Below are 12588 nucleotides of genomic sequence, written 5' to 3'. Positions count from 1 at the left end.
TTTTTCCCTTGGAATTCCTAGCAGTAAGGTCTGTTAGCTGTGGAAGACATCAGAGCCAACTGAACGTAACCAAATTTCAGCGAAGGGATGGAACTTTACCAAGGATACACAACTAAGTCAGCAGAACCAAGGCTGGAAGCCAGGTCTTCCAACGGGTTCCCAGGGTTTCCCCCTAGGCCAGGCTTGTTACTTCAAGCTATTTTATTTGGGGGGGAACAATTTTGTAACATTTACCGCTACCCTTCTATTCCATCCTTTATGCCAGTTCAAATTTTTTACAGGAGGTACTGGAGTGACATTAAAATGGTAGCAAAAGTGGAAAATGACTAGAATCTGGCTTGTCTTAACCTTTAATTGGTCAGTTCAGAAGCTTTTGGAATAAATATTCAGCCACCTCCCAAGCTTTTTGCTTAGTGCAAACAAGGCCTTGAGTCTCACAGTTACAGCACATAGCTGAGGTCAAACTAACCAAGCAATAGCACCACACTTGCCAAGCACTGGGAACACAAGGCAAGATAGTCCCTAGGAAAGACTGAGAATTTCCTGTCTTTGTCCCAGTACCCCATGGAGAGGTGGTAGAACCTGGCTGCAGGCTTGCAAAGCATCCTCCTTCATTCTTTACACTTAGATTGTTTACAGTATGACCTCCCCATCTGCCCCAGCAGGTAATGTAATTCAGAACTCATTTGCAAGGGATAACTTTTTTGAGATGTAGCCCAGACACCTAGGGAGCTTCTCTGACCTTCCCAAGCCAGTCACACCTAAGCCAGGCTTTCATAAAATTTAGGAATGGACTGACCTGTCCCATTCCTTTTTCAGAAACAAGTTCACAAAGGCAAGAACCTGTCTACGTGCTGATTTCAAGTTGTTGGCTATTTTCACTCACTCTGGGATGATCAGCTTGTGAACTCCGCTAGCCTTCAAGTGACTTGAGGACTGCTTACCTAAACTTTTCTTACCCCCACCCCCAACAGTGGTGTTTCTATCAATACTGAGAATAAGCTATCACATGTCTGGCACATTTAAGCAACTTTTAAAAACAGGAAACCAAGCCATTGGGGGAGGAATTGTTTTATTTTCAGTTTTGTTTCAAATTCATATACGTATAAGTATTTCACAAAAGTTGATTAAACACCAAATTTATTTGGACACCTGTTCTTAAGATATTTTTCCATTGAGAAAAGTTTAAATGCAATTCATATGCCAGTTTTATAAAGAAAACTGTAAACATGGAGGGAGCTGCCATTTTTTTGTATAGACATTTTCTTAGACAAGTTACTGCTTTAAAATACTAATTTTTTCCCCTTTATTCATTGTTAGGTTACTATTTGGAGTTTTTAAAAAATCAATGCTCATATGGATCGTAACTGCATAATCTTAAAAAATAACAGCACCTGCATTTCTTTAAAAAGTCCATCATCTTGTAAATAGTCTTTAGTTTGACGCATTGATGGGAAAAAGCCAAAGGAAGTACCTTGTTTTCTGTTTGAGAAGGGACCCTTTGGCAAAAGATTGTCATTCAATTAAAATCATCTAATTGTTGACTCTTTTTTTTTTTTTGGTTTTTTGAAAAAATAATTAGGCCTGTTTTAATAGTATTCTTATCCAACATCCCTTTGTGTTCAAAATAAGAGCACTACTGAGTCTCAGCAGCTTTCACAGTTCTAGTTTTTTCCTAATAGTCCTAAGTTAAAAGTCTCTTGCAATACAGTTCAGAACTCAATCTAACATGTATGTGCACTGGCAAGCAACTTAGGGCAAGGATGCTGCTTCTTTTAAAAAAAATATTTTGATCCCTTTAAAATCAGGCCATGTCTTAGTTCGGTCCATGGTCTGCCTTACATTCAGCAATTTTGTATTAAAAATACTCTTCGAAGAATATGTCAGCAAAATTTTACATATGCTACAAGATTTACATTTATTTACATGGCTCTCTCTTTCCTAGGTCATTTACAACCTTACCCTACTTTAAAATTCTCAGAGAATTCTCCTATTTGAGGCCATACCAATTTTGTCAGCCTTTTTCTCAGTGCCTTTTTTCAACAGTTTTCATTTTGAAAACTGTTCAAAAGATGCCAAATATTGAATAAAGATTATAATATCTTTAAGAAGCTTTTGGTACATTCTCCTGACAAAAAAAACAATACTTTTGTCTGTCCCTATGTGTGTACCTGAGGGCATGCCCCATGTAGTTCCTGACCACGAGCAACTGAGAAAGAATGGGTATCCTAGAAAATCTGGCATATCTCCTCTACAAAAGTCAGTTACCCCCGAGGGATGAGGCAGGTAATAGGACAATGTTCTCTGCCCTACTCAACCTCAATCCTTCCTCTGTATGCCATCATCAACCACAAGTCCCTTTGATTCCAGCATCACCTTGTTGACTAGCATCCCTCTCCATGTGCAGCCTTAAACATTAATCCAACCTTAATTCGTTCATTGCCAAGGAAGGATTCCTATCATACACCATTATTCCAGAAAGCTCACATATGATTTGGCAGTACAGTTTGCTATTCCGTTACAAATGGCTGGTATTCAACCAGTCGTTTATCCCAGCCAAAGTGAAACAGAAATGGTTTTAGCTTATTTTCTAAAAATAACAAGTCTATTGTTGTCTCACAATAAATGTTCACTGAACTATTATTTTTGCCTAGAAACATAATACAAAAATTTCTTTCCCTAATTAAGAAAAGCCCATGAGTCTATACCACAAATCCCCCTTTACAATTTAAACCATGATTTCAAGTTCAAAACTTGGAAGAGCTGCTATTCAAAAAGAACAGTTGACATCAAGCCCAAATACTCTAAGTAACTGATTTCAAACTACCAAGTAATGCTGCCATATATCTCCTTAGTCAGAGGCGATGCAAGCGCTCCCTCACAAACACACACACACACACACACACACACACACACACACACACACACACACACACACACACACACACGCACACACACACACACACAAGCATGATGAAATTTTACATCAAGTATTACCCACAGTTGCCACCCGCTCTATACAAATGAAAGACAAATTCTCTAGCCATTTAGTTTTTGTGTTTAGGAACAAATACTAATTTGTTCCTCTCCAATACCTGAAACCTTGAACATTTAAATACCAGTAATCTGATTATCTCACATCACAGCTGGACTTTAAGTAAGGTTTTCAGTTGAAAGGTCATTATTTCTTTATCAGAAGGATTCAAGGAAACTGGAACCCAGTGGCTGGGAGGTTTAGGCAGAACACTTGGTGATGGGGGCTCACTAAATTTGGCTCCAGCATAGTTCTGATTAGTTTGGGATTTCAAAAATAAAGTGGAACTCCCTAAGCTGGAATTCCAGTTTTGATTATTTGGGAAATGCCCATTCTTCCCACTTTGTACAGCTTGCCATGCAACTGCAGGTGAATTACAGGAATGTCCTCTTTCTTTCTTCTTATGAACATTCTTCATCTGGGAATTCTGAGCCTTGTTCTTTTGCCTATTAAGCTGCTGTTGCTGGTTCTTACTAACATTTCTAGACTGGGAAACTGGAATGTTGAATCTCTCTCCACCACCCATCTCCAGCTTCTATGTCACCTTGAAAAAAGCAAGGAAGAAAAAGTGCAGACAACAGGTCATTCAAAAAGGTCACAAAGAATTAAAGTTTTAAAAAAATCACCAATTTTGCATGTACTTTAAAGTTGTGTGTGTGTGTGTGTGTGTGTGTGTGTGTGTGTGTGTGTGTTCATCCTTCATTGACAAAGACCATGCTATCAGAGAGAAGTAATGACATGACTTGCACTTGACTTTGTTTTGAGTGAGGGAGGGCTGTGCAGGTCACCAGCCTCACTTCTCCTCCAAAGTGTCTTCTAAATCCAGGGACCAGATATTCATCAGGATGATTGGACATGACTCAGGATGAAGCAAGTGGGGTTAAGGTCACACAGCTAGTGAGTGTCAAGTGTCTGAGGTGAGATTTGAACTCAGGTCCTCCTGACTCCTGCACTGATACTCTATCCACTGCACCACCTAGCTGCCCCACTTTAAAGTTATCAGCTACCTAAATTCCTAAGTTCAAGAAGCCTGTTCTGATATCAGATCTCAAAAAAATTTATTTTCCGCATACTTAAAGTTTAAACAATGTCTTTACAAAGGCTCAATCCTTTCTTCAATTCAAAACCAAGCTAACATAGAATTACTGAGCCCACCTCAACACAGGTTGGCTTCATGCTTTCCCTTCATACCTTTCTGTCTGCTTTGCAGACTGTAAGATTTCCACCACTTGTCTTCTTCCTTGCTGCCAGGCCCAGGATAACAAGTGTTGTTTTCTGCCAGATCTGTTTCTTTGTCTGAGTATGGAAGTTTTCATGGGCTGATCTGCTGAGTTCAACATCGGAGTCTCCTCGGCACCCAGGTTGGGGGGAGAAGTCCCAGCTACAAACAGACAAAAAGCAATTACAAGGAAGGCAATCAGACCACAGAAGGGTGACCACTATCTTGAGTTTTAAGAGGGGCATTCATTTTAGATGCTCAGTTTGCAAGCCTGAACTTGCCTTTAAACAGTGAAGTATTTTATGTTACAAATTCTGAAGGAGCAGCAACGTGAAATGTAAAATGCGCCCGACTCTAGAGATCAGGAAATAGACTCAGTGGAGTCCGTTGCATCACTGGCTGTGTGGGTGACCTTGGCCAAATTACTTCCCTTAATCTGAAAATAATAGGGCTGGGCCAATATGACCTGGAACGGGCCTTCTAGCTCTGATAGGTGAGACTAAGTCAGATCAATGGAAATAAAAACTGTTACAACGTGTATCCACTACTGCTCACAGATACTTTTCAAAGAGTCTGTTAATTAATTGCATTTTCTCCCAGGGGAGAGAATGTGAACTGACTTCCTGCAAAATAACACCATCTCTCAAAAAGCTACAGCTACTGTGTAACTGCAAGACCCCACATCCCACTCCATTCTCCATTATGAAAATGTTTCCTTTGTTATCAAAGTGCCCCGGTCTTTTCAAAGGTTAGGTAAAGGCCACTTTCCATACAAATAACAATCTCAAATTCAATCAAAAGTCGAAACTGCACAGGTCTCTGGGTAAAATCAATTCCACCATAATCTATGAAACTCCAGGAAGCTTCATTTTCCTGGATCTCTCAGGCTGCTCCCAGGGACCATTCCCTTGGCGTTGGGGGGTGGGTGGCTCAGCCTTCCCCCGAGGCACCAGTCATTTATTTAGCCTAATACTGCGCAAGTTGGGAGCGCGGTGAATAGAACATTGGACCCAAAGAATGGAAAACCCGAATTCCAATTCAGCCTCGGATACTTCCTAGTTCTGTGACCCTGGGGTCACTTGACCTCAGTTTCTTTATCTGTAAAAATGGGGAAGGGGTATTGATAAGAGAGGTAGTCAGGAAGGGGAGAATTTGGAACTCCATTTTAAAATAAACGCTAAAAATAAATAATGGTTTGTTTAAAATAAAAAGAGAAATGGGGCCCACTAATTAATAACAGCTCCAGTCTCCCAAGGTTGGGGCGTGGATCCAATGAGACGGAAGTTGGTAAAATCAGCCGAATCAACAAGACTTTATAAAGGACAAAAGCAGGTCTCCAGAGGTCGGACCATCAATAGCAGACCAGGGGTCGGCGCACCCATAGCAAACAATAGATCAAGGTAAATTGGAGAAAACTGATTATTAGCATAAGAATCAGATTTGGGGCAGAAGGTAAGGTAGGACCCCAGTGGTCATAATTAGCCAGGGGCAGAAGGTACTCACACTCAACGCTCCAGGGGACGCGTGCAGATCAAGCCCAGCCAGGGGGTGACCCGGCAACGGGCTTTATAAGATTGGGTGGGCTGGGCAGGGGAAGAGGCCGAGAGGGCACGGCAAGGGCAAAGGTGCGGAGGCGGGAGGGTCCCCAGTCTCACTATCCAGATGGGGCTTTAGGGCGCCCAAGGCGCTTCCAGACCGCCCCCTCCCCGGAGCCGGAAGGAGGCGCCCCAGGCTCCGCGTGTCCCCCAACAAAGGCGCACTCCGACCTCCACACAACATGGCGGCTGCCCCGGCTCCACTCACCGACTCCGAGCTCCTCGAGACGGAGGCCCCTCCTCGAGAAACGGCGAGTGGGCGAGCGCGCGGACCACACGGCACCGGACCAGACCGAACCGAACTAAACAGAGGCGCGAAGACCAGCTGCTCCCACCCTTCCCAGCGCCACCGCCTTCTTCCACCTCCTCCTTCCGCCACCCCAGACAAAATGGCGGAATCCCCGCCCCGGAGCGGGGCTTGGAGTGCTGCTAGCCAATGGACGCACGGAGCTGTCGCTCTCGACCAATGGGAAGGAGGCTTTCCTGTGGACCAATGGGAGCGCGGCGATGCCTCTTTCAGCCAATGGGACCGCAGCTCTCTCCTGTTGCTAGTTATGGCTGCGGAGGCGGGGGCGGATTGTTGTTGTGGCTGAGAGTTTGAAATGCTCCCTCTGAGGGGCACGACGGGAAGAGTCATTCACAGGCTGCAGCTTCGGCGCTCGGCGGGGCAGACCCAGCGGCTCCCTGCTGCGCTGGGGCTCTGGTCGGGGGATGGACGCCGGGCGCGGAAGGAGGCGTGCATTCTTGGACTTGGCAGCTGGATGGATTTGTCTGTCTTGGCTCTGCGTATTTGTCTTTTCTTCTCCCCCTCGGGGGTTAGCGGGCTGAGGGTGGGGAGAATGGAGAAAGTGGAAACAATGTTGCCTACCCACCCACTCACTTCCCAAAAAAGAAAAGATGAACATTGAAGCAATTTTTAATGCCAAGAAAAGTGCAACGCGACAGTTTTGCCACATTGTATATATTTGTTGCAAGGATTTAATTTTCTTTTTCTCCCCCTCCCCCCAGGGAAAATGGGAGGGGCACTAAAGGTTCGTTCATTTTTTTTTTTTTGTAACGTAATTTTAAAATTTTTTTCCCGGAGATAGACAAGTAGGAATGCCTTGAAAGTAACCTTTTGGAATGATTCTATGCCCTTTTTTGAAAAAGCAAACCATGTAACGAAGAGTCATAATTTCACATATAATCCTCCTTGTTTATATATGAAGATGTGCTTATTTAGAGTGTCAAATTCAGAATTTTTTTTAATGAAAATTTAAATTCAGAAAATTGCATCTCTCTTTCTGGCTAGTAGTGCCCACGTCCCTCCAAAAACACAACTATCTTGGATTTTATAGTATACAGAGTGTCCCATAAGTTTTAAGCTGTTAAAGCTTTAAACTGCACCAAGACTGTATTTATTCTGTATATAGCCATAACATCCTCATGATCATAAGAAATCATTTATGAAGTGCCTACTTCATAAAATACAGATAAAATATACAGCCCTCCACTATAGAAATTCTTTGATGACAGGGACTGTTTCCTTTTTTTTTTTCACTTAGCTTTTGTATCTCCATCTCATAAAAGGGGCTTAACAATTATTTGTTGGTCGATTGATGGATGAATGGCAACAGAATGTGCCCCACCACTGCAAAGGAGACTTAGGGCAGAGACAAAGAGGGAGCTAGCAGCTGCTGCCTCTGCCTCTTTCCTCAGGCTCACTTTTCTCCTGAATTTAATAAGAAAAGTTCACCAAGTATCATCCCCATATTAATGATGGAGAAAATGAGACCTAGAGAAGTGAGATGACTTGCCCCAGGTTACTGAGGGGCGGGGGGCAGGAAGTTTGAACCCCTTGTTCTGACTCTAAATTCATACTGCATTCCATAATTAGGGTTGTTGGTAGATAAATTCTGAGTTGGAAGGGACCTCCAAAGGGTATTTAGTCTGACCTGTAATTAAGAATCCCTCTCAATAGAAATGACTCGGTATTGCAAAAGGAATAGGCCTGAACCTAGAGTCTTAGGATGCAGGATACTTCCTTCTCTTATCACCTATGTGACTTTGGATAAGCCACTTAACCTCACTTTTTCTTCTGTAAAATGAGAGGAACTAGATGACCTCTAAACTGCCTCCCTCTCTGTCATTCACCAGCTGTGTGGTCTTGGGAGATTCAAGTTTATCCAATGGAACAAATGCTCAATTGGACACAAGATGGATCCAAGGTCTCTAGGTAGCTAAAAGAGAATTAAATCCATTCATAGGATTTGAAGAAGGAAGGGGAAGGGAGCAAACATTTATTAAATATGTTTTATGTGCAGATGTTGGAGACAGAATCACTGAATCTCAGAGATGGCAGGGAATCAGTCTAATAAGGTCTGAGCAGGATCCCCAGGGAGGGGAAACTCAAGCAATATATGTAAGCCCATAACTCTGAAATAGCCCATCCTACTGTTTTGGTCATTTTTCGATCAAGTTTGACTATTCATGACCCCATTTGGCAAAGATACTGAATGTTATTTGCCACTAGCTTCTCCAACTCATTTTACAGATGAGGAAACTGAAGCAAACAGGGTCAAGTGATTTGCCCAGAGTCACACAGCTCAGGAAGATGAGTCTTCCTGCTTCCAGACTACACACTTCATCCGTTGTACCTCTAGCTACGCTATTCCTTTCTGTTTTTTTATTTGTTTATTTTATCCTGAACTTAAGAAATAAAACAAACATTTCCATAACAAAGTTGGATAGAAAAACAGAGGATTGCCCCTGAAATTATAAATCCATTATGTACAATTTGCTATTCCTTTTAAATATACAACAAAGTTATCATATAACCCTCTTTTTCCTCCCCCCCAAACTTCAATGTCTACCATTAAACACAAATCTGTGTGTGTGTATGTGTGTGTGTGAGGTTTTTTTTTCTGGTTGCAAACAGCATCTTCCTTCACTGGATTTTGTGGTTAATTTGGGTATTTATAATAGAATGAATTGGTTGCTCAAAGTTGTTCTTCAAACTTTTGTTACTGTATACAATGTTCTCTTGGCTCTGCTCATTTCACTCTTTTTTTATTTTGTGGAGGTTTCTCTATGCTTTTCTAAAAATCATTCAGCTCATCCTTTCTTATAGCAGAGTAATATTCCATCATGAACATATACCATAATTTGTTTAGCCATTCCTCAATTGACAGTGATAATATTTAATATAAATTTTAGACTTTAATAAGGGCCAGAGCTTGAATTAAGAGGAGTCTGGACCTAATGGTCTCTTTTGTTATCTAGAGTAAATTCAGATAATGCCTCAGTGAGGCAAATGGGCTGACTTAGTAACTTCCTTACCGGACCCTTCTCCTGGCATCTTAGTGAACAGGAAAAACACAGATGTCCTGGGTTGTAATTTCAATTGAAACTGTGTTAAAGGTACCCTTTTCTGTGTCAGTAGGATACCTGCCATCAGAGTGATGAGATTTTCTCCTTATCTTATGTCACAGAGATATATGCTACAGAAAGGAAACTCAGCTTGGGATCATAAATCCCAACCCACGCTACTTTGTTAATTGTCTTGTCTTAATAAATTTACAATTTGTCCAACTGAGTTCCTTTCTCAAGGTAAAATGTATATAAGCCAGAAGATTTCTGTACCAGGCAGTCAGAATATTTTTCTGACTCCATAATGCATTATGTTACCATTTTCTTTAATAGGGAATTGTTTGATTAATTAATCCTAAAATGTATGCCTTTAGCCTGTTGCCTTTTCTTTAACCAAGTTTTCAGGTCAACAACAGGTATCCCTGCAATTTCCAGTTCTTTGCCACCACAAAGAGAGCTGCTGTAAATATTTTAGAATATATAGGTATTTTCCTTTTTCCTTGATCATCTTTGGAAATAGACCTAGTAGTGGGAATGCTGGGTCAAAAGGTATAAGGTGCAGTTTAATAACTCTTTAGGCATAATTCCAAATCTCTCTCCAAAATTGTTGGACCAGTTCACAGATCCACCCGCAATGAATTAAAATCCCAATTCTTCCTGATCCCCTCCAGCATTTGTCACTTTCCCCTTCTATCATTTTAGCCAATCTGACAGGTATAATATTAATATCTCAAGGTTGTTTTAATTTGTATTTCTCTAATCAATAATGACTTAGAGCATTTTTTCATATGACTATAAATTATTTGGATGCCTTCACCGAAAAACTACCTGTTCATATCCTTTGACATTTATCAGTTGAGGGATGACTCACCTTCTTATAGATTTGACAAACTTCTTTATATATTTATACTAGCTTTATATTTATGTATCTTTATATATTTATACTAGCTTTATATTTATGTATTTAGGAGTAGCTAGGTGGTGCAGTGGATAGAGCAGCAGTGCAGGAGTCAGGAGGACCTGAGTTCAAATCTCACCTCAGACACTTGACACTCACTAGCTCTGTGACCTTGGGCAAGTCACTTAACCCCAATTGCCTCATCCTGGGTCATCTCCAGTCATCCTGATGAATATCTGGTCACTGGATTCATATGGCTCTGGAGGAGAAGTGAGACTGGTGACCTGTACAGCCCTCACTCACTCAAAAAAAAAAAAGGCAAAGTCAAGTGCAAGTCATGTCATTATCTTACTGATGGCATGGTCTTCAGCAACAAAGGATGAACACACATATTTATGTATTCATACTAGCTGCCATTTTCTACTTTGGGACTGCTCTGATTGTTAGCAAGGGACAGTGTTAGATTTAAAGTCAAGAAGACCTAAATGCATACCTTGCTTCAGACATTTGCTGGCTGTATGATCCTAGGAAAGTCACTTAACCTCTCTGTGTCTCAATTTCCTCATCTGTGAACTGAAGATAATAGTAGCACTTATGTCCCTGGGTTATTATGAAGATCAAAGTAAAGCATTTTGCAAACCTTAAAGCCTTGGGGAAGGCTGGGTACCTGTGATGCCACTTACTTCACTCATAAGTATTTTACCTTTGGAGATCAAACAGCAAATTTATTCTGTCTTCTATTTGGCAGCCCTTCAGATAACTGAAGTCTTTGCTAGTTCTTTCTTCACTATGCTAAGCCTTCATTTGTCATGGATTCCCAACCTAAGCATCCCTCGTGCAAAGCACAATGCTTTAAATAGGTACATAGGAATAGTTTATTGAATTATGTTTCTTTGAAGTAATAAGTATTGGATGATTTGACCAAATATGATTAAACTTAAAAGCCTGAAGAGAAAGAAATTCTTTTTAATCTCCAAGAATCTTTCCCTTTTTTTTCTCCTTGGATCTGTAATGGGATTTTTTTATTTCCTTTTATTAATTACTGTTATTCCAGGCTCAGGGCCATTCTTCCTGCAAATTTTTATTGACTAAAAACCTGTCTTCAGTTAATATTAACCTCACCTGACCAAAACCTGAATCATGAAATAATAATGTTAAGGGAAAGTTAAATAATAATTGAGAGGTGGTTGAACTGGCTGGTTGTGAAAATTTACTTAAGGCCTTAAACATTCCTTAGAGGAGAAGCTACAGGAAGAATCACAAGTGTCTCTGACTCAACCTATTTGTGAACCCCTTAAATGGAGTTTAATCTGTAACTGATTCAGATTACCTATAGAGCATGTTTGACAAAGTTTGTTTCCTTAGGGGATTTATGAGATTATGACTCATTAAATTTCTTTAACTTTTATGACATTGAAGGAAGTATGCTATTGGAAACCTGTCTTTTCTTTAACTTTTATAGCCTAAGAGGACTATATAAGACTGTGATATGTGAAATAGTTATTTCTGTCACTCCAATATAATTTTGCTTCTAAGAAACTTTATTAGAATCCTAATGATTGTTCAGGTTTACAATTTTCTCTGAGACCTGTAACTATGCTTGAGCATAATCACTAGGTTTGGGTCACTATAGTTGTGATAAAGTCGCATTGTGGTAAAGTCACTTAACCCTGTTTGCCTCAGCTCCCCACCTTCAAAATGAGATGAAGAAAAAAAAAAGGCAAACCATTTCAGTATCTTTGCCAAGAAAACCCAAAATGGGGTCATAAAGAGTTTGAATGACTATAAAATGGCTAAACAACAACAGCAAATATATTTTGGCAACAGTTAACTACCATGTGAGCTCAGAAAGCAAATGTTTCTCCCATGACAAGTCTCTCACAAATCTAGGCAGAGATAATTATTTCAAAGTTACCTTTGTTCAAAGCAGGAAGTAGATTGTTGAAACATCCTTAATTAGGTGAATTGTTCCACGGATTGATACGTAACTCTGGGTGAGTCTAGTCAGAATCTTAAGGGATTCAAGAAAGTTGTTGCCAGTGAAAGTGGCTCAGGACTCAAATACTCAGATCTTATTCCACTGGAAAATAAGATAGAAAGAAAAAGAAAATTACAAATTATGTAAGTACCTATAATGTTTGGGGGGAGTACTTGATCTTAGTAGGAATGCTAATGAGCTGTGTGACACTGGGCAATTGGAACAATGTATGATATTGGGAATCTCCAGGTCTGTTTCCTCTACAAAATGATGACTTTGATTTAGATAAATCATAACATGTCCCAGCTCTGCAACACTGATCCTGTGAAACATTATTCTACTCATTTTATCGTATCATTGTCTATTCCAGTGGTATTATATATATAGCTCAGCTACTGACTGTCTGTGTGGCCTTGGGCAACTCAGTTAAAATTTCTGAGCCAGAGTTTCCTCAACTCTAAAATAAGGATATGTGCTTCATTGACTTCTGAGGTCCTTTGCTGTTCTAAATCTATT

General features: G+C 40.5%; 1 protein-coding gene across 1 annotated transcript; it reads right to left on the bottom strand.

The window, feature by feature from the left end:
* Nucleotides 1–1055: 1055 nt before the first annotated feature.
* On the bottom strand, nucleotides 1056–6744 carry PNRC2 (proline rich nuclear receptor coactivator 2). Its single transcript, XM_072609307.1, has 3 exons — nucleotides 6057–6744; nucleotides 4226–4415; nucleotides 1056–3578 (listed from the first exon to the last, which is right to left on the bottom strand). The coding sequence occupies exon 3, from the start codon at nucleotides 3558–3560 to the stop codon at nucleotides 3141–3143; it is 420 nt and encodes a 139-aa protein (XP_072465408.1). The 5' UTR covers nucleotides 3561–3578; nucleotides 4226–4415; nucleotides 6057–6744; the 3' UTR covers nucleotides 1056–3140.
* Nucleotides 6745–12588: the final 5844 nt, after the last annotated feature.

Source organism: Notamacropus eugenii, chromosome 5 (assembly GCF_028372415.1).
Source record: "Notamacropus eugenii isolate mMacEug1 chromosome 5, mMacEug1.pri_v2, whole genome shotgun sequence".
Taxonomy (NCBI): domain Eukaryota; kingdom Metazoa; phylum Chordata; class Mammalia; order Diprotodontia; family Macropodidae; genus Notamacropus; species Notamacropus eugenii.
The sequence above is the reverse complement of the archived record's forward strand: the minus strand, read 5'-3'. Positions and strand labels throughout refer to the sequence as shown.